Below are 27,917 nucleotides of genomic sequence, written 5' to 3'. Positions count from 1 at the left end.
GAGATTAAGAAGGAATCTTCCTTTTTGATACTGTCAGGTAAGAAACAAGCATAAAGAGTGTTTTAGGGTTTTGGACAGGAACGCCTTTTATTACAATGAAAAGTGCAGAAAAAGTGTTCAGAAGGAAAGACTCAGTGTAAGATAACAGGGAAGATAAGTTGGTAATATCAAGGAGAATCTAAACATTGTACTGTCAGACTAATGCTTTCCATGGGTGAAAACTGCAACTGTCAGGTTAGATAAACATCTATTCGAAGACGGTGAGGAACCACTGAGATATTTCTGAGGCAGACGGTTAAGAAAAACGCATATAATTGTCAAGGGTGGCAGGGCAGTGTTGCTCTCAAAGTCCCGTCTGACTGACAGGGCAGAAGCTCTTCCTCACTGCTCCGATCGGCTTCCCGACAGCTCCAGGGTTTCCTCAGGAAGCTGCCCTCCACCTTCATCCGCCTCAGGCGTGTCCTGCAGAGCCCTCTGGAGAACCAGCTTCAGGTTCTGCCTATTTTGACGCTGCCTAAAGGAGCCCACGAAGAAGTAAATGATGGGGTTGGCACTGCTGTTAAGAGTGGCCAGGAACATAGAAACTAGATGAACATGACAATATAAGACTTTCCAATCCACGTGGATCCATAAAAATAGGAAAAACTGAATGCCGAAGGGCAGGCCACAGAGGAGGAAGACCAGCACTGTGAGCAGGATGGTCACGTACAGCCTGGTCAGCGGCATCCTCCGGGATCCACAGAGAATCCTGACCAGCAGGACCAGGCTGGACCCACAGAGAACCACACATAAAAAAATCAGCCACGCAACTGTGATGAAATCCGATGTTTGACACCAAACAGAATCCGCACCACTAAACAGGAAGCCACAGAACATCCACTCCAGGATGCTCCGCAGCAGGGACAGAACCCAGAGCAGGACACACACCACCACTGACAGGTGTGTGGGGCGGCGGCAGCGGTACCAGATGGGCCACAGGACGGACAGGCAGCGCTCCGTGCTCATGGCGCTCAGAAAGCTCAGGCCTGCAAAGTAGGAAAGCATCATCACAGGATAGAGGATTTTAGAGATGATTTGGGGCACACCGATGAAGCTTAACAGGGAATATATAATGCGGCCACTGAGGAAGAGGAAGTCGGCCATGGACAGATTGAGGATGTAGATGGAGAAGGCGTTCTTGTGCATGCGGAAGCCCAGGAGCCAGAGCACAACCGCGTTTCCTGTCAGCCCGACAAGGGAAATGATGCACGTCAGCCCCATGAGGCTCAAGGTCTGCTTGTAGTAAGGAGTCTCCTCAGTTCCGTTGATTGGTGTCAGTTCTGTGTCCAAGGCTGGGATGGTTGGATCCATGCTCAGAAACCCTAGTTTGGTGACCCTGGAAACAGAAACCAGATGTGATCACCAGCTGTGTGATCTCTGATTCTCCCCACCACCCTGCCATGTGGGATTTACTTCCTCAATTAAAGAGGAGAGATCAGAGACTTGCAGAGAGTAAGTCACCTATCAAAAGGTGGGGGTCCTCAAATCCAGTTCGCAATACAGTTCTTGTTGACTCTGAAGCCTGACCTCTCTCTACTGCCACACAAGTTCTGTACTGACGTGGGAATAACATTAGGACCAAAACACCCCCACTCAAGTGGCCAGGGCTGTGGACCCGATAATTACTCTATCCTAGGCCTGACATTTTCTCTCAGGTGGAGGAATTCAGATACACTAAGAGGTGGTTGTGACACCCTCATGACTAGGACTGATCATCCATGGACAGGAAAGAAGTCCACTCATTATGAATCAGAGGACAATGTGACCTTTGCTAGAATAAGTGTGAAAATGGCTGGGCCTGGTGGGTGAGAAATAACTGAGTGTGTCAGTCATTGCAGACAGGACCACATTTTATGTTTTATAGTCCTAGTGCCTATTTCCCTGAGCAGCACACTGTGCTCTTCATAAATATTCATTCAATGAATGAATGCATGCATCAGGAGCCTAATGGTAATGGTAGATTTGGGTGAAATGGAAAATAAAAATGAAAGCACAATGTAAGTTATTAGAACACACATGTTTAATTAGATGTAGAAAATTTCATTCATCAGAATTCTATTTGTGGACAGTTCTATCTGTGTTAAAAAGAATTATTGATGTGTGCCCCAAACCTGAAATTGACCACTGATGTGCCTTTGAAATGAGGACCCAATGTGGCTTTACTGAACACCTAGAAGCATTTTTGTACACAGTGTTTGGGTAGGGTGTGGGTCTGAGCTGAATTGCTCAGCAATGGAGCAAAGGAAAGATGAAGTGAGGGTGAAGTCTGAGTGCCACTGAAGCAGGTAATTGAAGTGTGGGAATATGTATGGGAGACTACTAAGTGTTCTGCTGAGCATACACAATGTCAGCCTATTTCATTCTCTCCTTCAGGAGATCTTTGGTTCATTTCTTTGTTGATGCAAACATTTGTATGTGAGGAGTCCATGAGGAGAAATAGGAGATATATAGGGCTTGGAGTATAAAGAGAGATATTCATGCAGATTTCAACTGGAGAATGAGGACTAGGTCTAATCTGGGAGAATAAGAGCAGCTGACGGAGAGTTTATTAAGTATTGTCTGTTTTAATTATCTGAAGAGCCTAGGAGGTAAGAATGAGCATTATTCCCATATGGAAGATCATGCATTGGAGCACAAAAAGAGTGAATTATTTGTTCTGGGACTTACATAGTATGAATTTGAGACCAGCAGGGCTTACTCATGACCCAGTCTTTGAGCAGCCCTTTACACCCAGCACCACTCTGTGTCAATTATACATGTTAGAGGGGGTAAAGGAGAGGAGGGATTCTCAAGATTAAATCCAAGTTGGCAGGCAAAATTGTGGGTTGAAAAGAAAAAAAAAACTAACCTAAAACAACTTCAGATAGAGAAAGAGAAGCAAGTCAAATAGGGAACAAAATAGAGAAGAGTGAAAGTCATTTAGTAACAAATTCAGGAGTTCCTTTTTGCCTATCAGAGGCCACCTTTGCTCTGGAATCCCGAGAATGCACAGGGGCAGGAGGCCTCCAGGTGAAAAGAAGACTCACCCTCCTCTGGGAGTACAGAGGAGCATCAGGAGTGAGTGCATCCATCATGAGCTCTCTTAGAAAGACAAGCTGCCACAGCCTTGCTTGACCCGAAAAGGAAATGGGAGGAAAAGGAGAACCTCTGTTATCCACACTCACGGCACTAAACACATTGTCCATCTATATTTAGGGTAATGGTGTATTTGTCTTCCTCATGAAACCTGAAGCTTCATAACGACTAGTCATGCCTGTCTTTTTCACTGTGGTATTACCAACATTTAGCATGTGTTCCTTAAAGATCATCCATGGTATTATCTTAATATAACATAAGATGAAGCCAAGGCCTAGAGAATTACAGTGTTTTCATGAGTTCACAACACGAAGAGCAGGCTCAATACCAGCCCCTGGTCCCTGGAGCCCTGCATGAGACTTCTGTATTGTTCTCTGCCCCATCATTCATTATTTCAGAGGAGTTCCTGAAAAATCTTGATGTGAGCACAGAATCAGAGACTGTCAGAGGCAGAAGAGACTGCTAGGTTGCCCCATTGCTCATTTTCCTGTTTGGTCACATAAAAATTCTGAGAGTTTAAAAGCAGCACAAAGACCCACATTCCAGTTTTCCTTGATGTCGGGTGCCATTGTATGATCAGGTTCTGTTCAACAAAAGATGCACAAAAGTGATATAAGCAAGTCCTGGCTCACAGGACCAATAGCAGGAGTAACACGTTTCCTTTCCTTATTTTTTTTTCCATCATGCTGGAATGCTGATGTGGCTGGAACCATGTAGGATCACAAGGATGAAGGCAACTCTCTAGGGACTGGGGAGTAGCAGTTTTTGGAATTCTGATGTACGATGCCTTGGAGCTTCCAACACTGATCTCAAAGATAGTCTTTTCTGGGTATTCACAGGGCCTTTCCTATATGGCAGATGTGTGTGCTGCAATCCCAGCACACAACAAAATCTGCAGATGCTCAGTTTCCTTATATAAAATCGTGGTAATTGTACAAAACCTATGCACTTTCTCCCAGATACATTAAATCATTTCTAAGTTACTTAGAATAACTGACAAAATGCAAATGTTATGTAAGTTCTTGTTTTACTGTGTTATTTTGGAAGTAATGACAAGGAAAAACAATTTTGTACCTGTTCAGTAAATACACACCTCCGCCATACCCTTATTTTTGGAATAGTTTCCACCTGTGGTTTGTTGAATCTGCAGATTCTGGACCTAGTGACCCAGAGACACAACTGTACTTTCTTATTTAAGACATTTCTACTTCATATCTTTATGAGAGGGGTCAAACTTATATTCTAAAAAAAATATGTTCCCTTTTTAAAATTGTATTTTATTTTCTATGCATTTTTGAAGAATGCAAACATTTCTGCATAGAAGTGACAGTAGAGAAAGACATGCCAAACATTAAAGTAGTCTGATAGAGCTGAAATGAGACAGGAATCAATCACCTGTAGACAGAGACTGTCCCAGGAATTAGGAGGATATAAGATGGTGAAAGGATAGTCTCATTTGCTATGAGGATTTGCTTTACATTCTTCTCTATCCTGTTTGACATCCCAAGAGAGTGGCTTCTATGTACCACATCAGTGGGATTCTTTTTAATTCAGTGTCTGGTGGAATTGTGACACTGGGACACACCAGCAGGAAACTGGAGGGCAGCAGGAGAGCCACTTGAGGTTTCCACCTCCTGGTTCTCTGCCCGTGTATGAGTTCATTCTCGAATTGCTACAAAGAAATACCTGAGACTGGGAAATTTATGAAGAAAACAGGTTTAATTGCCTCATGGCTCTGCAGGCTATACAAGAAGCATGGCAGCTTCTGCTTCTGGGGAGGCCTCAGGAAGCTTCCAATCATGGTGAAAGGCAAAAGGGGAGCAAGTCATCTCACACGGTGAGAGCAGGAGCAAGAGAGACAGGGAAGAGGTGTTACACACTTTTAAATAACTAGATTTCATGAGAACTCACTCACTATCACTATAGCAGTACCAAAGGAGGATGGCATTAAGCCATTCATGAGAAACCATCCTCACGATTTAATCACCTCTCACCAGACCCTCCCTCCAACACTGGGAATTACAATCAACATGAGATTTGGGTGCGGGGGACACAGATCCAAAGCATATCAGCCTGTGTGGCTGTGTGTTGGCCATGCAGAGCTTCTCCACCTGCCTGCTGGTGTTCTCCTACCCCTATGGCTACAGCTATGGCTATGGTGACAATGGTAACTGCTCCTTCCCTGTCCCTTTCAGCCTAGGGGAGGACTTAGTGCTCCCCCATGTATTGCTGCTTAGGGTGGTGACCCGTGCATTGTCTCTTTCCCTTAACCCTGTGCATCTTTGTAAATACTTTCCTCATGAAACACTCCTCAGTCATTTCAGTTCTGACCATCTATTTCTTCCTCGAACCTTTCCAGACAGGCAAGGATTAACAATTTAGATAAGTAAGTAAAACAACAAAATCTGCTTCTACAGCAGTTCAACTCTGCGAAGCAATGCCTGCATGTCCTCTAGCTCCTTAAATGAATGTGAGAGGCAGAATTCTCTCCATGAGGACAGATTCAGTGATTGGAATAAGGGAGGTGATATGGAGAGATAAATCAAAGAGGGGACCCCAGTTGAAACTCACACAGTCTGGGTTGGCAGCACTCAGTTTCCAGAAGGAAACTTCATGTCCCCGTCTTTTCCTGAAACAAGCTCATGATCCCCTGCCTGTAGCACCTAGGTAGAAACAGAAACGATCTTATAGCAAAAACCATAACTGACTATGGAAGAAGACAGTTCTTGGTACTTACCCTTATCTTTTTCTCTTTTGTCCGGCGGTGAAGACTCGCCTTGTTCTAAAGGTGGAGAGCCTTTCTGGGATTCAGTGACTTCAGAGGAGCCTTCTGTGTTGCTTAAATTCAGGAGATGCCCACAGGAGCTGGAGTCAAAGCTGGTGAGCAATCCAGACTTATGAAGATGCTGGACAGACTTGTTATTTCCTGTATGAGGACTATGGACAAATCAGCAGTCAGAGGTACTGGAGACACAAACCCTACCTGAGATGATTCTTGGCCTCTGTCCCATATTCAGTACAGATAAGCCTCTCCCATCACATTCCATCTTGTTCAACTTCCTTGATAAAAACAGTGGCAAGGTTTGAGAGAATGGACTCCCATTTCAAAAGTTCTACGGTGTATAAAATGCTATCAAATAGCATTGCATGCTACATTAAAATCTTTCATAAAAGGATGAGTCAGTTGATGTGGCAGACTTCACTGTTGTCTTGTTCTAAGATATTGGCACAGCCTGTCTTACCTTCAGCAGCCACCTCAGCAGCCAACAACATCAGGCAAGACCCTCCAGCAGCAAAGCGTTTGGCTGATAAAGGTTCTGATGATGATTATGATTTCCCAGTGAAAAAGTATTTTTTAAGTAATGCAAGCACATTGCTTTAGACATAATGCCATTGCAACTCAATAGACTACAGTATAGTGTAAGCATAACTTTTACATGTACGAGGATACCAAAAATTCATGTGATTTACTTTATTGTAATATTTGCTTTATTGCAGTAGTGGAAGCAGACTTCCAATGTCTTCAATGTATGCCTATTATGATAAAGGTTGTATATCAAAGTAGTGTGTAAAACGGGCACTGTTGAATGAATGGGATTGGGACAACTGAGTTTCTGTGTGAAATGAATAAAGGTGGAAACATACTTTACACATGATTTGAGGATAAATCCAAATACAGTACTTAAAATTTTATAATGAAAATACAATTACCTGGAGGAGCCATAGCCAAATAGTTTTCAAATCAAAGTGGAAAAAGACTTTCAATTATGGGATACAATTCAGAAGATATTAAAGAAAATATTTATAAAGACAAAAAGAAGGCCAGCTGTGATGGCCCACTCCTGTAATTCCAGCACTTTGGGAGGCCATGTGGGGTGGATTGCTTAAGCTCACAAGTTTGAGACCATCCTGGGCAACATAGTGAAAACCCATCTCCACAAAAAATACAAAAACTATCCACGTGTGGTGGTGCATGTCTATAGTCCCAGCTACTTGGGACATTGTGGTGGGAGGACAGCTTGGGCCCAGGCCGCGGAGGTTACAGTGAGCCAACATCACACCACTGCGCTCCAGCCTGACTGATAGAATCAGACTTTGTCTCAAAAAAAAAAAAAAAAAAAAAAAAGTTTTTTTTTTTTTTTTTTTAGCATAACATTAACCATCATAATCAAGATATAAATAAACTGTGGCCAGGTGTGGTGGCTCACCCCTATAATCCCAGCACTTTGGAAGGCTTAGGCGGGCAGATCACCTGAGGTCAGGAGTATGAGACCAGCCTGGCCAACATGGTGAAACCTGGTCTCTACTAAAAATACAAAAATTAGTTGGTTGTGGTGGCACATGCTTGTAATCCCAGTTGCTCGAGAGGCTGAGCAAGAGAATGGATTGAACCTAGTAGTTGAAAGTTGCAGTGAGCCAAGATTGTGCCTCTGCATTCCAGCTTGGGCGACAGAACGAGACTCCATCTCAAAAAATAAATTAGTAAATTAATAAAATTAAATAAATAAATGAACAGGGAGATAGTTGGTAATGTATATTATAGCCAAAGTATAAATTTTCTCTATTGATACAAATTTTTCTAAATGATGTTAATAATTCAAAATTGAAAAAGCTAATAAGAAAATAACTTTAAGTCATGATTCACAATTTCTAAAAAATAAAAATGGCTCCTAAACATACGGAAAGAGGATAAATTCAACTCATAATGAAAGACATGCCAACTGAAATTACAGAGTTCTATTTTACTTACCAAAGTATTAAAAACCATTAAGTTTTATAGCATGCAGTGTGGGGATGGAGTGGCATCAGGTACCCTCACTCATTTCTGCTGAGGATGCAGATGGATACAACTTCCAGTGAAGGAATTTTCAACATATGAAAGCACGTATAAAGTATCATCCTTTTCTCTCTGTAATTCCTCATCTAGGAATTTATCTTAGAGACATATTTGTGCATGTTCAAAAGATCTATGTACTAAGTTAATAAATGCAGTGTTATTTACAGTCAAAAACTTGTAACAGCGAAAATGGCCATCAACACTGTATAAATTATGGTCTATCTGTGCAATGGAATACTCTGTTAGCTACCCAAAATAAACAACAAACCTAATATAAAAGGCCCTCTAGAATTAGACTTTTTAAAAAGAATGCATGCCAATGTATATATTGTATGACAAAAAATATAGTTGTTTTATTATTAAATGTTTGTGAATTAATATAAGCTTATTACTAAGTATAATAGGATATGTCTTTGTTAACAAGGCAAGGATGCCTGAGGACCTAACATGGGAATGACAGTTTTCAGTGAGTGTATTTAAAGATTATTTTTTAAAGCTTTGACTGTATTACAATGTCACAAATAAATTTTCAAACAAAAAACATACATTTAATGATCTAGCTAAGAGAGGGAAATAGAGATATGAGAAGATACGAGGAAGGGTGAGGAAATGAAGATAACGAGTACAGAAAACTCTTTGGAAGATTTTTTTTTTCTAAAGGAAGAAAGATAAATCAGGCTGTGGATAGAGATGAATGACCGCTTAGATGGTGTTTTATGCCACAGATAGGATGGAGTGTTTCAATTGCAATGAAAGGATCCATTAGAAAAGGAAACATTGAAGATGTAGAAGGGAGAGGCAATAATGCTATAAAATGTTTCTGGGGAGGGAACAGAGGAAACTGCACAAATGGAAAGGGTGGTTTCAAACCGGAATTTGCAGAGCCCATTTCCTGGCATGAGAGAAAATGCGGAGAGATGCACTGAGAGGCAGATGGGCAGGTAGGTTCGCTCTGTGGAGACTGAGTAATTCTCAGAAGAGCATCACCTGACAGTGATTAAAAAAATAAATGAAGAGTAGGTGGTTTCAGGAGAGAGACGATGGCTGAAGGTTTTCCTTTGGAGATGAGAGGCAATTATGGAAATGTTACATGACTGTTCAGGAGATATAAGTGAACATTTCAGGTTCAAGGTCGTAAATGTACAGTGAAACTGCTAGGCATGGTTGTGTGTTGAGTTCCAGCCACACTCAGTTCTATGGGAATAGGCATGGAGTTAGTGGAGAGCTAGAGTCAATCAGGGCAAAAGATAAACAGATGGTTCAGCAGGGACATATATGCATGACAAATAAACACACAAAAAGATGCTCAACATCACTAATGTTTAGGACAATAAATAAAAGTCACGAGATACCACTCTACCCTCTCAATATGGCTAAAATATAAAATACTGATAGTTTCAAATATTAGCTGAGATTTGAAGGAACTGGAGGTTTCATACACTGCCAATGAGAAAGTAAAATATTAGAGCTACTCTGGGAAATCTTGCATTTGCATACAATCCAGCAATCCAGTGTATCCTAGAACCTGGAAATTTTATCCCAGAAACTGGGAAACTATGTTCACTTAAAAATCTGTACGGGAGAGGAGCCAAGATGGCTAAATAAAAACAGTTCTGGTCTGCAGCTCCCAGCGGGACCAACGCAGAAGACTGGTGATTTCTGCATTTCCAACTGAGGTACCCAGTTCATCTCATTGAGACTGGTTAGGCAGTGTGTACAAGCCACAGAGAGCAATGAGAAGCAGGGTGGGGCGTCATTTCATCTGTGAAGTGCAAGGAGCCAGGGGACACCCTTCCCCTAATCAAGGGAAGCTGTGAGGAACTGTGCTACCAGCCCAGTACTACGGTTTTCAAATGGTTTTTGCAATCTGCAGATCAGGAGATTCCCTCGTGTGCCTACACCACCAGGGCTCTGAGTTTCAAGCACAATATTGGGCAGCTGTTTGGGCAGAGACCGACCTAGCTGCAGGAATCTTTTTCATACCCGAGTGGTGCCTGGAACCCCAGTGAGACAGAACCATTCACTCCCCTGGAAGGGGGGCTGAAGCCAGGGAGACAAGTGGTCTCCCTCAATGGGTCCCACTCCCCAGAGCCCAGCAAGCTAAGCACCACTGGCTTGAAATTCTCACTGCCAGCACAGCAGTCTGAGGTCAACCTGGAACGATGGAGCTTCGTGGAGGGAGGGGTATCCGCCATTCCTGAGGCTTTACTAGGCGGTTTTCCCCTGACAGTGCTAAGAAGGCTGGGAGGTTTGGAGGTTTGGACTGCGTGGAATTCACCACAGGGCGGCTAAGCAGCTGTGGCCAGTCTACTTCTCTAGATTCCTCCTCACTGGGCAGGACATCTCTGAAGCAAAGGCAGCAGGTCCAGCAGGGGTTTACAGATAAAATTCCTATCTCCCTGGGATGGAACATGTCGGGGAAGGGGAGGCTGTGGGTGCAACTGCCACAGATTTAATCTTTCCTGCCTGCTGCCTCTGAAGAGAGCAGCTGATCCTGACAAGGGGGGTTCTCCCAGCACAGTGCACCAGTTCTGCTAAGGGACAGACTGCCTCCTCAAGTGGGTCCCTGACCCCCGTGCCTCCCAACTGGGAGAGACCTCCTAACAGGGGTCGACAGACACCTTATACAGGAGAGGTCTGGTTGCCATCAGGCCAGTGGCCCTCTGGAATGAAGCTTCCAGAGAAAGGATCAGGCAGCCATCTTTGCTGTTCTGCGGCCTCCACTGGTGGTACCCAGGTGAACAGTCTGGATTGGACCTTCAGCAAACTGTAGTGGACCTGCAGAAGAGGGGCCTGACTGTTAGAAGACAAACTAGCAAACAGAAGGCAATAACATCAACATCAACTTCAACTAAAACACCCCCACACAAAAACCCCACCCAAAGGTCATCAGCCTCAAAGATCAAAAGTAGATAAATCCAGAAATAGGAGGAAAGCATGCAAAAATACTGAAAATTCCAAAAACCAGAAAGCCTCTTCTCCGCCAAAGTATCACAACTCCTCTCAAGCAACAGCACAAAACTGCACGGAGAATGAGATTGACGAATTGACAGAGTAGGTTTCAGAAGGTTGGTAATAACAAACTCCTTTGAGCGAGGAGCATATTCTAACCCAATGCAAGAAAGTTAAGAACCTTGATAAAAGGTTACAGGAACTGCTAACTTAGAATAACCAGTACAGAGAGGAACATAAGTGACCTGATGGAGCTGAAAAACACAGCACAAGGACTTTGTGAAGCATACACAAGTATAAGTAGCCAAATTGATCAAGTGGAAGAAAGAACATCAGAGAGCAAAGATCAGCTTACTGAAATAAGGTGTGAAGACTAGATTAGAGAAAAAAAGGAATGAAAAGGAACGAACAAAACCTTCAAGAAATCTGGGGCTATGTGAATAGACAAACCTACAATTGATTGGTGCAACTGAAGGTGATGGGGAGAATGGAACCAAGTTCAAAAATACACTTCAGGATATTATCCAGGAGAACTTCACCATCCTAGCAAGACAGGCCAACATTCAAATTTAGGAAACAGAGCAAACAGAGAAATTTAGGAAACAGAGAACAACACTAAGATATTCCTTGAGAAGAGCAACCCCAAGACACATAATTGTCAGATTCTCCAAAGTTGAAATGAAGGAAAAAATGTTAAAGGCAGCCAGAGAGAAAGGTCAGGCTGCCTAAAACACAAGCCCATCAGAATAACAGCAGATCTCTCTGCAGAAACCCCAGTCAAACTAAGCTCCATATGCAAAGAAGAAAAAAAATCCTTTCCCGACAGGCAAATTATGAGGGATTTTGTCATTACCAGGCCTGCCTTACAGGAGCTCCTGAAGGAAGCACTAAATATAGAAAGGAAAAACTGGTACCAGCCACTGCAAAAACACACTAAAATATAAAGACCAATGACACTATGAAGAAACTGCATTAACTAATGTGCAAAATACCCAGCTAGCATCATGATGACAGGATCAAATTCACACATAACAATATTAACCTTAAATATAAAAGGGCCAAATACCCCAATTAAAAGACACAGACAGGCAAATTGGATAAACAGTCAAGACCCATAGGTGTGCTGCATTTAGGAGACCCATCTCATGTGCAAAGACACACATAGGCTCAAAATAAGAGGATGGAAAAATATTTGCCAAGCAAATGGAAAGCAAAAAAAAGCAGTGGTTGCAATTCTAGCCTTTGATAAAACAGTCTTTAAACTAACAAAGATCAAAAAAGACATAGGAGGGCATTACATAATGGTAAAGGGATCAATGCATCAAGAAGAGCTAACTATCCTAAATATGTATGTACTCAATACAGGAGCACACACATTCGTAAAACAAGTTCTTACAGACCTACAAAGAGACTCAGATGCTCACGCAATAAGAGTAGGAGACTTTTACATCCCACTGTCAATATTGGATCAATGAGACAGAAAATTAACAAGGGTATTCAGGACTTGAATTCAGCTCTGAACCAAGTAAACCTAATAGACATTGACAGAACTCTCCACTCCAAATCAACAGGATATACATTCTTCTTAGTACCACATAGCACTTATTCTAAAATCAACCACTTAATTGAAAGTAAAATACTCCTCAGCAAATACAAAAGATTGGAAACAATAACAAACAATCTCTCTGACTGCAGTGCAATCAAATTAGAACTCAGGATTAAGAAACTCACTCAAAACCACACAACTACATGGAAATTGAACAACCTGCTCCTGAGTGACTACTGGGTAAATAACAAAATTAAGGCAGAAATAAAGAAGTTCTTTGAAATCAATGAGAACAAAGAGACAACATACCAGAATCTCTGGGACACAGCTAAAGCAGTGTTAAGAGGGAAATTTATAGTACCAAATGCCCACATCAGAAAGCTGAAAAGGCTTGAAATCAACACCCTAACATCACAATTTAAAAAACTAGGGAAGCAAGAACAAGCAACTTCAAAAGCTAGCAGAGGACAAGAAATAACTAAGATCAGAGAAGAACTGAAGGAGCTAGAAACACGAAAAACCCTTCAAAAAAAAATCAATGAATCCAGAAGCTGACTTATTCAAAACATTAACAAGATAGATAAACCACCAGCTAGACTAGCAAATAAGAAGAGAGAAAAATCAAATAAACACAATAAAAAACGATAGAGGGGATATCACCACTGATCCCACAGAAATACAGCTACCATCAAAGAATACTACAAACACCTCTAAGCAAATCAACTAGAAAATCTAGAAGAAACGGATAAATTCCTGGACATATACACCCTCCTCTGATGAAACCAGGAAGAAGCCAAATCCCTGAGTAGACTAATAACAAGTTCTGAAATTGAGGCAGTAATTAATAGCCTATCAATGAAAAAAAGTTCAAGACCAGATGGATTGACAGCCAAATTCTACCAGAGGTACAAAGAGGAACTGTTACCATTCCTTCTGAAACTATTCCAAACAATAGAGAAAGAAGGACTCCTCCCTAACTCATTTTATGAGGCCAGCTTCATCCTGATACCAAAACCTGGCAGAGACACAACAAAAAAAGAAAATTGCAGACCAATAACCCTGATGAACATTGATGCAAAAATCCTCAATAAAATAATGGCAAACCGAATCCAGCAGCACATCAAAAAGGTTATCCACCACGATCGAGTCAGCTTCATCCCTGGGATGCAAGACTGGTTCAACATATACAAATCAATAAGTGTAATCCATCACATAAACAGAACCAATAACAAACACCATGTGATTATCTCAATAGATGCAGAAAAGGCCTTTGATAAAATTCAACATCCCTTCATGTTAAAAACTCTCAATCAACTAGGTATTGGTGGAACATATCTCAAAATAATAAGAGCTATTTATGATAAACCCATAGCCAATATGACACTGAATGGGCAAAAACTGGAAACACTTCCTTTAAAAACTGGAAACAAGACAGAAATGCCCTCTTACCACTCCTATTCAACACAGTATTGAAAGTTCTGGCCAGGGAATATCAGGTAAGATAGATAAATGAAGGGTATTCAAATAGGAAGACAGGAAGTCAAATTGTCTCTATTTGCAGATGACAGGATTGTATATTTAGAAAACCCCATTGTCTCAGCCCCAAAACTCCTTAAACTGATAATCAACTTCAGCAAAGTCTCAGGATACAAAATCAGTGTGCAAAAATTACAAGCATTCCTACACACGAATAATAGGAAAGCAGAGCACCAAATCATGAGTGAACTCCCTCTCACAATTGTTGCAAAGAGAATAAAAGATTTAGGAATACAACATACAAGGGATGTGAAAGACCTCTTCAAGGAAAATTACAAACCAGTACTCAAGGAAATAAGAGAAGATACAAACAAATGGAAAAAAATTCCATTCTCATGGATACGAAGAATCAGTATCATGAAAATGGTCATACTACCCAAAGTAATTTATAGTTTCAGTGCTATTCCCATCAAGCTACCATTGACTTTCTACACAGAATTAGAAAAAAACTAGTTTAAATTTCATTTAAAACCAAAAAGAGCCTGTATCACCAAGACAATCCTAAGGAAAAGGAACAAAGCTGGAGGCATCACGCTACCTGACTTCAAACTATACTACAAGGGTACAGTAACCAAAACAGCATGGTACTGCTACCAAAACAGATACATAGACGAGTGAAACAGAACAGAGACCTCAGAAATAACACCACACATCTACAACCATCTGATCTTCGACAAACCTGACAAAAATAAGCAATAGTGAAAGGATTCCCTATTTAATAAGTGGTGCTGGGATAACTGGCTAGCCATATGCAGAAAACAAAAATTGGACCCCTTCCTTACATCGTGTACAAAAATAAACTCCAGATGGATTAAACACTTAAATGTAAAACCCAAAACCATAAAAAAAACCCACAAGAAAATCCAGGCAATAGCATTCAGGACATAGGCATAGGCAATGACTTCATGATGAAAACACCAAGAGCAATTGCAGCAAAAGCCAAAATTGACAAATGTGATCTAATTAACCTAAACAGCTTCTGCACAGCAAAATCATCAGAGGGAACAGGCAACCTACAGAATGGTAGAAAATTTTTGCAATCTCACCATTTCACAAAGATTTAATATCCAGAATCTTAAAGGGAGTTAAACAAATTTAAAAGAGGAAAACACCTCCACCCCATCAATAAGTGGGTGAAGGATATGAACAGACACCTCTCAAAAGAAGACATTTATGCGGCCAAAAAACATATGGAAAAAAGCTCATCATCACTGGTCATTAGAGAAATGCAAATAAAAACCACAATGAGATACCATCTCACGACAATCAGAATGGTAATTATTAAAAAGTTAGGAGGCTGGGCGTGGTGGCTCACGCCTGTAATCCTAGCACTTTGGGAGGCCGAGGGGGGCGGATCACAAGGTCAGGAGATTGAGACCATCCTGGCTAACATGGTGAAACCCTGTCTCTACTAAAAATACAAAAAATTAGTCAAAAAAAAAAAAAATTTAGGAAAGAACAGATGCTGATGAGGCTGTGGAAAAATAGGAAAGCCTTTATACTGTTGATAGGAGTGTAAATTAGTTCAACCATTGTGGAAGACAGTGAGAAGATTTCTCAAGGATGTGAAACCAGAAATATCATTTAGCCCAGCAATCCCATTACTGGGTATATATCCAAAGGATTATAAATCATTCTAGTATAGAGACACATGCACATGTATGTTTATTGCAGCACTATTTACAACAGCAAAGACTTGGAAACAACCCAAATGCCCATCAACGATAGACTGGATGAAGAAAATGTAACACATATACACTATGGAATACTATGCAGTCATAAAAAATAATAAGTTCATGTCCTTAATAGGGACATGGATGAACCTGGAGGCCATTATTCTCAACAAATTAACACAGGAACAGAAAACCAAACAACGCACGTTCTCACTCAAAATTGGGAGTTGAAAAATGAGAACTGTTGAACACAGGGATGGGAACATTACAGATCGCTTCCTGTTGGGTTGTAGGAATCAAGGGGAGGGAAATCATTATGACATATACCTAATGCATGCAGAGCTTAAAACCTAGATGATGGGTTGATAGGTGCAGCAAACCACCATGGCAGATGTATAGCTATGTTAGAAACCTGCAGATTATGCACATGTATCCCAGAACTTAAAGTAAAATAAAAAAGTCTGTACACATATGTGTATAGCTACTTTATTTATAAATGCCACGTTAAAAAAAAAAAAAACAGCAATGTCTTTCCACTTGTGAATAGTGAAACGAAGCATAGTACATCCACACAATGGAATACTATTCAGTAGTATAAAAAAGTCAGCAATAAACTATCAGTAGCTGGAAAATGTCAGGTGAATCTCGAGGACATTATGCTGAATAAAAAAACCCAAAGTCAAAAGATTAGATATCGTATGATTCCACTTATGTAACACTTTTGAAATGATGAAATTACAGACATGAAGAATAGATCAGTGATTAGAGGGATTTGGGAAGAAGCACACTGTGTGTGTGACATTAGAAGGAGCCCAAGGGAATTCTTCTGTCTTGAAGAAACACTTCTATGTTCAATGTGATTGTGTTTATGAATCTACACCTGTGACAAAATATTGTGGAATGAAACATAGAGGAATATCTCACTCCAAAAATGAGTGCATGCAAACACTGGTAAAATTTGGTAAGATTGTGCTGTAGCTATTTGGTGAAATCTGATAAGATTTGCGGTGTAGATAATTAGATGATACCAACGTCAATTTCCTGGTTTTGACAATACATTTATTTAACATGTAAGTATTGCTGTAGGTTGGGTGATGGGCGTACAGGAACTCACTGTACTGCTTTCGTAACTTCTTCGTAGTCTACAATTAATTCATAGTAAAAACTTAAAAACCGACTGAAAGGTCTGTTCATTGTATGGACTTATCTCTATGGATATTGAAGTCACCAAGAATGAGGACATGGGGTATGCTGGAAGGAAGTTTGTAAACCAGGCACATAGGCTAGAAGATAAGGTAGTAAGCATTAACAGACATCTTCCACAAAATTAAGCGCATGTTAAATTTTTATCATATTTGTTTCCAGTAACTCTTCAAATGAATACATACACTTTTACAGACACAACTTAAGGCTGAATCATGCATCTCTACTCTCAGCAATAATTGTACATGTCTTTGATAAGAAGGCAAGGGTGCCTGCACACGTGGAATGGAAATGACAATTTTCTTCAACTTCAGAATGTCTGAGGTTGGTATGTATTATTCTCTCACATGTGTACTAAGATGTTAAAACAGGAGAATTAAACTAAATATCAAGACACTATAGATATTATGTTACAAAGAGGTGCTAGGTGACACAGAATTTGAACAGGAATTTTTGGATATCCATATCAAGCTATGCAGAATTTAGGTTTGAATTTTTATGTGACAGTTATAATGTTGATTTAATTCACAGATTAACTATCTCCCTTACTCCCAATGTGGGCCTTTTGTAGGTAAAAATGCTGCTCCAGAGAAGGGGCTGCATTCATTGCTTCTCTCTTCTCCCCTAACCCCCACACTTTTTTTTGTGTGTGTTTTTTTCATCCATGTCTTCTGACCCTGGAGGTCTGGATATATCACTCTGAGGAGAGTAAGGAGAGCTGGGCATTGATTTTGATTTGTCCTGTTGGCCTGACCTGTCTGGCCCTCTCTGGGCTTATATTATTATAGAACTCACTCTTATGAATATCACAAAACTAACAGCAAGCCCTATCACTTCAAGGCCAGAAAAGATAATGCTCATTATTCAGAGCACTCCAGCCTTGTGATTCTATTTAAGAGGGATCTTGCCATTCCAAATACATGAGGTGGCACAAGGAATAAAACTCATATATGAATTATTCACCATTCACTAAAAAACTCTATGCTTTTATTAACAGTGCCACTGTAAATTATCTTTTCTCCCATTTCCATCTGTTGGATCCTATTTATCTCTCTTTGCCCAATACAAAAATCTACATGACTGGCAAAATTTGCAGAGGGTATAATTATAATAATAATGCTGGGTCAGTTGTAGTCTTCAGTTAAAATTCTACCTATGACACGAAGCCTTCCATGATCCACTCACTTCTACATACACACTCAGGAAAGAGATCTGCTCTGTCTCTGCTCTCCTTCCTTGTGTTTGCATCCTGCAAAGCTCCAGAATAATTGGACCAATATGATGGGCATGAGCATTGAGATTTCTTCTTCTATACTCTGCTGTCACTGCTAGATAACAGCAAACAAATGTCATCTATATCTGTAGCCAGCATTGATGCATTGACAATAATGGTGCCCGACTGATACCATACCGTCTTATAGAACAAACATCTCGGCAGACTTTTCAGACTCTAGGTCACTGCCGCATAGGTGAGAAGAACATACTCTTACTGTGATTACAGTCACTGTGTAGAGACGTAAATTTCTCAGGCTGTCAGGATCATAATAGTAGTTATCTTCAGTCCATGGTTATGGTAAAATCACACCTTACCCACATATTCTGAAAAGAGATATATAAGCACAAATGCACAAATGAAACGGTTTCAGCCTGGGGCAATCCCATAACCTCACTTCTGCTTGATTTTCCTGGAATGAGCATGTGATCCATGCTGGCCATGCAGTCAGCTTGAGAATCCCAAATTCCTGAAACCAGGTCCAGTGTTCTTCCCATTCTGGCACTTGCATATCCTGCTTCCCTACACATCTTAGGATTTCTAGATATTAGTTGGGTTTGCCTGAAGGCAAGGGCTTCTTCTGCTAGAACACAGGGTAATGGTAGTAGGTAGTTCTGCAATGTCTGTGGCCTAAGCAACTGCAGGGTCTCTTGAAAATCTTTTCGGGAATTGTGCATTAGTGTGATGTTGGACTATCGACTGAGGGTTGTTGTAAGATTCAGCCTATTAGTTTTGTGATGTCGTCAATTATAAAATTGTTGCTAAGATTGTTGCCTTCCATGAGTATCCACCTGGTAAACATTCTCTAATTTATTAAAATCATGTTGTCCTGCTTTAGCTGGGTGCTTTGGTGTGGCATTCCTCTTCAGAATGGCAGCCAAATAACTTGGAATTTTTAGATACCCTCTCCTCTGAGCACCTTTGAGCCACAAACACAATGCTTGGACAGCATGTGTCACATTGGGAGGCAGTCTTTCCTGCACTAGTGTCATTCCTTCACAGGCTATGCACTCTGTGAATGTGGGTATGTTTACTTTGACTCCCAAGTGTCTAGCATGCAAGCTAGAGAATAGATGATGCTCAGTATGTATTTATAGAATAAATAGTAGAAAAAGAGAGATATTGCTATGTAAAACCCACTTAATGATATATTCAGGAATGCAAGTGCTTAGATTAATTGAAAATGACTGTTAATCAGTATTTTTAAAAATGATACATTTGTAATATGAACATTTCAATTTTATCAGAATTCTTTCACTATAATAGAGCTAGACTGTGGAATATTTGTTTGTGTAGGGTTCAGCAAATAGAATTCTACTCTGTCTGGCTGAAAGCATATCTGTCAATCATTGTCTATGATTTGCAGTTTAGATTAGTTTATTTGTAGATCTTAGCATCAGATACATAGCATTCTGTCCTAGCAAATCATTCTATATTTCTCATTTTTGCTTAATTTTGTAGAGTTGGAAGACTTACATCTACTAAACTAACAATAATTTGGAACCTGCTTTTATTTTCCATTTGAGTGTTCACATTAGTTTTTATGGAAACTGCAGTTCTTCTTTTATACTATTTTTTCATGGATCTGTGCGGTATTTTGGTAAATTAGGTAATTATACAAAGAAGTTTAACTGGCAAAGCAGGACAAGAAACAGATCCAATTGGTTCTTGTGATTGTGATGACTCACTGTCCTTGAGCCCAGGTGTACTAGAGCATCAGTGAATGGCCACAAAGGCTCAGCATTTTCTCGGCATCTATCAATATATTTTCTTCAAGAAGTAGAAAAGATTGGTTATAGACATAGAATGTATTAGTGAGAGACTTATTTAAAAGCTGTTGCTTTTATGTAGAATTAGCACAGTGCCTGATGAATTAGAATTCAATGTTTGTTGAATTCATGCCTAAAATATAGTTAGAATGGAAGCTTCCCAAAAGTACCAACAGACTTTCATGTATTTTCTCACTTTCTGGAGAACACTCCTGAATGTCCTGCATGCTCCTCCTTGATATGAAACCAAGAGGAAATGATATCATTGACCTTGGAAAGAAGGCAGCTCATGAGCAGACTCCCACATCCCCTCCGTTCTTCTTCCCAGAGGCAGTGAGCAGACCTGCAATGAAAGGGAACAGCTGTTCTCAGGATGACCAACTGCAGAGGACACTCTGTTAAGTGGGAGGTGCCTATACGAGTTCCAGTGAGACCTGGTGACCGAGCCAGCCTTTGCAAGATGTTGGATGAACCTGTGATTTTCAGGCGGGAGATACTTCAGAAAAATATTTACCAAACATCTTCTAAATTCCACACCTAGTCTGTTGCACTAGAAATTCGAAGACACAATCCTTGCTTTAAAAGACCTCAGAGTACGGTTGAAGAGAAAGAAGTGAGGACAGATAATTCAAGTACACTGTTGTAAGTGCTGTAAGTAATGCTGAGGTCAAGTGAGTTCAGATTGGGCTTCAGGGACAGAATCTAAGCTTTCATAAAGCTGAAGTTTTCTTCTGTCAAAAGAAAAAGAATTTCACTAACATCAAAATAAGCAGGTTTCCAAGTTAGAAACAAAATTATTTGATTCAATTGCCAGGTGAAAATTCTCTACAGAATTCCCCATGACAGACAACATCTTTAGCCAAAACTGTACAATCGATATCACAGACTCCCTGAGTGGACTCTCCCAATAACCTCGATCTGAACTAAAGACATCACATCAAAGCTTTGGCATGGAGCATTGGCTGCAAACACTGGCTTCCTGCTTCCTCCAACCTGTAGGAAACCCTCACCTACAGCCACGTCCTGGAAATTTGGAAATTGAGGGTGAACAGATGGGATTCAGCATCAGCAGAGTGCTGGGGCTGGAAGAGCAATGGATCTGGACTGAGGGGACCTGAATTCAACATTGTGAATAGTGTGAGAAAAGCCACCAATAAATTTTGTTGGACAAATTGAAAACTATATACTTATTTATTACTTTCATAGCTACTTTGTACTGTCTCCTGCATACTCAAATTGCACTTGTCAGCTCCCCTCAGTGAGGGCCAATCTGAGGGGCAGCCTCACTGTCTGTGAGCAGCACACAGTCCACTGTGATGTCACATCTTCTCTTGGTGGTCTCTTCTGTCTGCTTGAGTTATCTGTGGAAGGGATAACCATTGGTGGAGCATAGTCCTGAATTTTGTACTGATCCCATTTCCATAATTAACTGTTTTTAATTGTGTTAAAATTTACATAACATACACTTTCTAACTATAATGATTTGAAGTGTACAATTCAGTGTCGTTAAGTACATTCAAAATAAGTTGTAACTGTTACCACTGTAAGTTATTATCCAGATACTATAATTGACATTAGCATGGAAAGGTCAGATGTTTTCAGTCTTGCTTCTCATGTTAACAGCCATAAAACTAACTGAAAGTTACACCCAGAACAATTTGTACAAAACCTGGAAGAATGAAGAATTCTACAGCTGAAAGTATCTGTAAGTGAAGAATAAATTGTTTTCAAGATAATTTCCACTTTGAAACCAATATTGAAGTTTTCAGTGGCCTAAATGGTACTGGTGGGGCATATTTATGGGCTCCTCACTGGTCTATTAGTCCAGGAAGAGCTAAATAAAAACTTACCAGTTCTCAAAGTCTCAAAGGGAAGGGGCCATGGTTGTCTTTACTAGAAACCAAGGCCAATGTGTCACCATGCTGTGGACAATTGCAGCAGAGGACTTTTCATAAAACCAATTTTCTAGACTGTTTTTTATGAAGAGAGAGTTTGTCTCTAAGTACATTATTTTGCTCTATATCTGAAAATACAATGGAACGTAGAGATAGCAGAACTCATTTTTTTAGAATCGAGCTTCCAACTGTCATAATGCCTCCAGTCGTAGAAGGGAACATGATTTTCAGGGGAACATAGTCTGAGACATTAATGAGAAATCCTCCCTTTCGATATAATCAGGTAGCAAACAAGTATAAGGAAGAGTTTTAAGGTTTTGGACAGGAACTACTTTCAATACCAGGTAATTGCAGAAAAAGTGTTCAGCAAGAAAGATTCAATGCAAGATAACAGGAAAAATGTATTGGCAATATCAAGGAGAATCTAAACATTGTGTTATCAGACTAATGCTTTCTAATGTTGAAAACTGCAATTGTCAGATTAGATAAAAATCAATTTGAAGACCTTGAGGAACCACTGAGACATTCCTGAGGTGCAACGCTAAGAAAAACACATATAATTGTCAAGGGTGGCAGGGCAGTGTTGCTCTCAAAGTCCCGTCTGACTGACAGGGCAGAGGCTCTTCCTCACTGCCCCCATGGGCTTCCCGACAGCTCCAGGGTTTCCTCAGGAAGCCGCCGTCCACCTTCATCCACCTCAGACATGTCCTGCAGAGCCCTCTGGAGAACCAGCTTCAGGTTCTGCCTATTTTGACGCTGCCTAAAGGAGCCCACGAAGAAGTAAATGATGGGGTTGGCACTGCTGTTAAGAGAAGAAAGTAAAATGGAAACTTAGATGAACATGACAATATGTAAGCCTCCCAAATCCATGTGGTTCTATAAAAATAGGAAAACTGAATGCCGAAGGGCAGGTCACAGAGGAGGAAGATCAGCACTGTGAGCAGGATGGTCATGTACAGCCTGGTCAGCGGCATCTTTCGGGACCCACAAAGGATCCTCACCAGCAAGACCAGGCTGGACCCACAGAGAACCACAGATAAAAAAATCAGCCATGGGACTGTGATGAAATCTGATGTTTGACACCAAACAGAATCAGCATCACTAAGCAGGAAGCCACAGAACATCCTCTCCAGGATACTCCACCGTAGGAACAGGGCCCAGAGCAGGACACACACGACCGCTGACAGGTGTGTGGGGCAGCGGCAGCGGTACCAAATGGGCCACAGGACAGACAGTCAGCTGTACAGAGTATTTGCGTAGGATGTAGGTCTGAGCTGAATTGCTCAGCAATAAAGCAGAGGAAAGAGTAAGTGAGGGTGAGGTCTGAGTGCAACTGAAGGACATAACTGAAGTGTGGGAATATGTATGGGGGACTACTAAGTGTTCTGCTGGGTATACACAATGTAAACCTGTTTCATTCTCTCAGGAGATCTTTGGTTCATTACTTTTACATGCACTGGGACACCAAAAATTCATGTGATTCACTTTATTGTAATATTTGCTATATTACAGTGATGGAAGAAGACTTGCAATATCATCAATGTATGCCTATTATGATAAAGGTTGGATATCAAAGTAGTGTGTAAAACAGGCACTATTCAATGAATGGGATTAGGACAACTGAGTTGCCGTGAGAAACAAAATAAAGGTGGAAGCATACTTTATATATGATTTGAAGATAAATCCAAATATACTATTTATTTGTGATGTAAACATCTGTATGTCCATGAGGGGAAACAGGAGGGTGTAGGGCTTGGAGTGTAAGAGAGCTATTCATGCAGATTTTAACTGGAGAATGAAGACTGGGTCTAATCTGAATAGTAGGAGCTGATTGAGAGTTTTTAAGATATTGTCTCTTTTCATTATCTGAAGAGCTTAGGAGGTAAGAGTGAGTGTTATTCCCATATGGCTAAGAATGCATTGGAACACAAAAAGAGTGACTTATTCGTTCTGGGACTTATATAGTATGAATTTGAGCCCAACAGGGCTGACTAGGGCTGGTCCAGTCTTTGACCAGCCCTTTACAGCACCACTCTGTGTCGATTATACATGTTAGAGGGTATAAAGGAGAGGAGGGATTCTCAAGTTAAATCCAAGTTGGCAGTCAAAATTATGGGTTAAAAAAAAAACTAACCTAAACAAATTTCAGATAGAGAAGGAGAAGCAAATCAAATAGGGAAAAATATAGACGAGAGTGAAAGGCATTTAGGAACAAATTCAGGAGTTCCTTTTTGCCTATCAGAGGCCACCTTTTCTCTGGAATCCCAAGAACGCACATGGGCAGGAACTCTTGGGGTGGAAAGAAGACACACCCTCCTCTGGGAGGTACAGAGGAACATCAGAAGTGAATGCATCCATCATGAGCTCTCTTAGATAGACAAGCTGCCACCACCCTGATTGACACGAAAAGGAAATGGGAGGAAAAGGAGAACCTCTGTTATCCACACTCTGTTATCCACATTCAGGGCACTAAACACTTCGTCCATCTATATTTATGGTATGATATGTTTGTCTTCCTTATGAAACTTGAAGCTCCATAAGGAGTAAGTCATGCCTATCTTTTTCACTGTGGTATCGCTAACATTTAGCGTGTGTTCCTTAAAGACCATCTATGGTATTACCCTCGTATAACATAAGATGAAGCCGTGGCCTAGAGTATTAAAGTGTTTTCCTGTGATCACAACATGAAGAGCAGGTCCAGTACCCACCCCTGGTCCCTGGAGCCCTGCACGAGACTTCTGTACTGTTCTCTGCCCCATCATTTATTCTTTCTGAGGAGTTCCTGAAAAATCTTGATGTGAGCACAGAATCAGAGACAGTGAGGGGCTGAAGAGACTGCTAGGTTGCTCCAATATTGATTTTCCTCTTTGGTCACATAATAATTCTGCGAGTCTAAAGGCAGCACAAGGACCCACATTCCAGTTTTCCTTGATGCTGGGTGCCATTGTATAACCAGGTGCTGTTCAATGAAAGGTGCACAAAAGTGAGGTAAGCAAGTCCTGGCTCATAGAATCAATCAAAAGAGCAAAGTTCTTCCTTTCCTCCACCCTTTTTTATCACGCTGGAATGCTAATGTGGCTGTGAACCACGTAGGATCACAAGGATGAGGGTACCTCCCTGGGGACTGGGGAGCTGCAGTTTTGGAATTCTGATGTACGATGCCTTGGAGTTTCCAGCTCAGATCTCACAGATAGTCATCTCTGGGTATTCACTGGTGCTTGCTTCTGGAACCCCAGAACACACCGAAATATGCAGATACTCAGTTTCCTTATATAAAAAGATGCGATATTTGTACACACCTTATGCTCTTTCTCCCAGATACATTAAATCATTTCTAAGTTATTTAGAATAACTGACAAAATACAATTGCTATGTAAATTCTTGTTTTACTACACTTTTTTTTGGAAGTAATGACAAGGAAAAACAAGTTTGTACCTATTCAGTACATGCATACCTCTGCCATAACCTTATTTTAAAAATACTTTCCACCTGTGGTTTGCTGAATCTGCAGATTCAGAACCTAGAGACCCAGAGGTACAATTGTACCATCTTGTTTAAGATATTTCAACTTCATTCTTTATTAGAGCCACCAAACTTATATTCCAAACCCAAAAAGATATGTTATCTCTTTTTTAAATTACATTTTATTTTCTATGCATTTTTGATGAATACAACCATTTCTGCATAGAAGTGACAGTAGAGAAAGACATGCCAAACATTAAAGTAGTCCTATAGAGCTAAAATGAGAAAGAAATCAATCACCTTTAGACAGAGAATGCCCAGTAATTAGGATGATATAAGATGGTGAGAGGGATCGTCTCATTTGCTATGAGGTTTTGCTTTCCATTCTTTTCTATCCCATTTGACATCCCAAGAGAGTGGCTTTTATATCCCACATCAGTGGGATTCATTTTAATTCTAGCTTCTGGTGGAATTGTGACACTGGGACACACCAGCAGGTGACTGGAGGACAGCAGGAGAGCCACTTGGGGTTTCCACCTCCTGGTTCTCTGCCTGTGTATTAGTTCATTCTCACACTGCTATAAAGAAATACCTGAGACTGGCAGGTTTATGAAGAAAACAGGTTTAATTGGTTCATTGCTCTATAGGCTATACAGGAAGTATAGCAGCTTCTGCTTCTGGGGAGGCCTCAGGAAGCTTCCAATCATGGTGAAAGTCCAAGGAAGAGAGAGGCATCTCACACGGTGAGAGCAAGAGCAATACAGAGAGAGGGAGGCACTACACGCTTTTAAACAACTAGATTTCATAAGAATTCACTCACTATCACTACAGCAATACCGAAGGGGGATGGTGTTTATACCATTCATGCGAAACCATCCCCACAATCTAATCACCTCCCACCAGGCCCTCCCTCCAATATTGGGAGTTACAATCAACATGAGATTTAGAAGGGGACACAGATCCAAATCTTATCAGGCTGTGTGGTTTTGTGTTGGCCATGCAAGGCTTCTCCACCTGCCTGCTGGTGCTCTCCCACCCCTATGGCTACAGCTATGGCCATGGCAACAATGGTAACTGCTCCTTCCCTGTCCTTTCAGCCTAGGGGAGGACTTAGTGATCCCCTATGCATTGCTGCTTAGGGTTCTGACCAGTGCATTGTCTCTTTCCCTTAACTTTGCACATCTTTGTAAATACTTCCCTCATGAAACACTCCTCAACCATTTCGGTTGGGACCATCTGTTTCTTCCTCGAACCTTTCCAGACGGGCAAGGAAGAAAAATTTAGAAAAGTAAGCAAAACAACAAAACCTGCTTCTACAGCAGTTCAACTCTATGAAGCAATGCCTGCATGTCCCCTTGCTCCTTAAATGAATGTGAGAGGCAGCATTCTCTCCATGAGGACAGATTCAGTGATTGAAATAAAGGAGGTGATATGGGGGGTGATATGGGGAGATAAATCAGAAGCGGGGATCCCGATTGAAGCTCAACACAGTCTGAGTTGGCAGCACTGTTTCTAGAAGGAAACTTCATGTCTCCTGTCTTTTCCTGAAACAAGCTCATGATCCCCTGCCTGTAGCACCTAGGTAGAAACAGAAACGATCTTATAGCAAAAACCATAACTGACTATGGAAGAAGACAGTTCTTGGTACTTACCCTTATCTTTTTCTCTTTTGTCCAGCGGTGAAGACTTCCCTTGTGCTAAAGGTGGAGGGCCTTTCTGGGATTCAGTGATTTCAGAAGACCCTTCTGTTTTGCTTAATTCAGGAGATGCCTACAGGAGCTGGACTCAAAGCTGGTGGTCAATCCAGACTTATGAAGATGCTGGACAGACTTGTTATTTCCTGTATGAGGACTATGGACAAATCAGCGGCCAGAGGTATTGGAGACACAAACCCTACCTGAGATGATTCTTGGCCTCTGTCCCATATCCAATATATATAAGCCTCTCCCATCACTTTCCATCTTGTTCAACTTCCTTGATAAAAACAGTGGCAAGGTTTGAGAGAACTGACTTCCGTTTTAAGGGAAGATCTACTGTGTATAAAATGCTATCAAATAGCATTGCATGCTACATTAAAATCTTTCATAAAAGGATGAGTCAATCGACGAGGCAAACTTCACTGTTGCCTTGTTTTAAGATATTGGCACAGCCTGTCTTACCTTCAGCAGCACCTCAGCAGTCATCAATATCAAGCAAGACCCTCTAGCAGCAAAGCATTTGGCTGATAAAGGTTCTGATGATGGTTATGATTTCCTAGTAAAAAAGTATTTTTTAAGTAATGTATGTAGATTGCTTTAGACATAATGCCATTGCACACTCAATAGACTACAATACAGTGTAAGCATAACTTTTACATGTACCAGGACACCAAAAATTCATGTGATTCACTTTATTGTAATATTTGCTGTATTACAGTGATGGATGAAGACTTGCAATATCGTCAATGTATACCTATTATGATAAAGGTTGTATATCAAAGTAGTGTGTAAAACAGGCACTATTCAATGAATGGGATTAGGACAACTGAGTTGCTGTGAGAAAAAAATAAAGGTGAAACATACTTTGTATATGATTTGAGAATAAATCCAAATACACTACTTAAAATTTTATAACGAAAATAGAATTACCTAGAGGAGCCATAGCCAAATAGTTTTTAA

At 40.7% G+C, this 27,917-nt stretch overlaps 1 protein-coding gene and 1 pseudogene across 1 annotated transcript; both read right to left on the bottom strand.

Moving 5' to 3' along the window:
• Nucleotides 1-332: 332 nt before the first annotated feature.
• On the bottom strand, nt 333-27,721 carry LOC111525879 (mas-related G-protein coupled receptor member X1). The gene is made up of 2 exons (XM_023191535.2): nt 26,913-27,721; nt 333-1,375 (listed from the first exon to the last, which is right to left on the bottom strand). The coding sequence occupies exon 2, from the start codon at nt 1,348-1,350 to the stop codon at nt 382-384; it is 969 nt and encodes a 322-aa protein (XP_023047303.2). The 5' UTR covers nt 1,351-1,375; nt 26,913-27,721; the 3' UTR covers nt 333-381.
• On the bottom strand, nt 22,426-23,030 carry LOC111525859 (annotated as a pseudogene).
• Nucleotides 27,722-27,917: the final 196 nt, after the last annotated feature.

This window comes from Piliocolobus tephrosceles, chromosome 13 (assembly GCF_002776525.5).
Source record: "Piliocolobus tephrosceles isolate RC106 chromosome 13, ASM277652v3, whole genome shotgun sequence".
Lineage (NCBI taxonomy): Eukaryota > Metazoa > Chordata > Mammalia > Primates > Cercopithecidae > Piliocolobus > Piliocolobus tephrosceles.
This window is presented reverse-complemented; position numbering and strand designations above follow the sequence as displayed.

Bases quoted from the DNA above. Each gene is read 5' to 3' on its own strand.
- LOC111525879 (XM_023191535.2), bottom strand. From the start codon at position 1,350: ATGGATCCAACCATCCCAGCCTTGGACACAGAACTGACACCAATCAAC.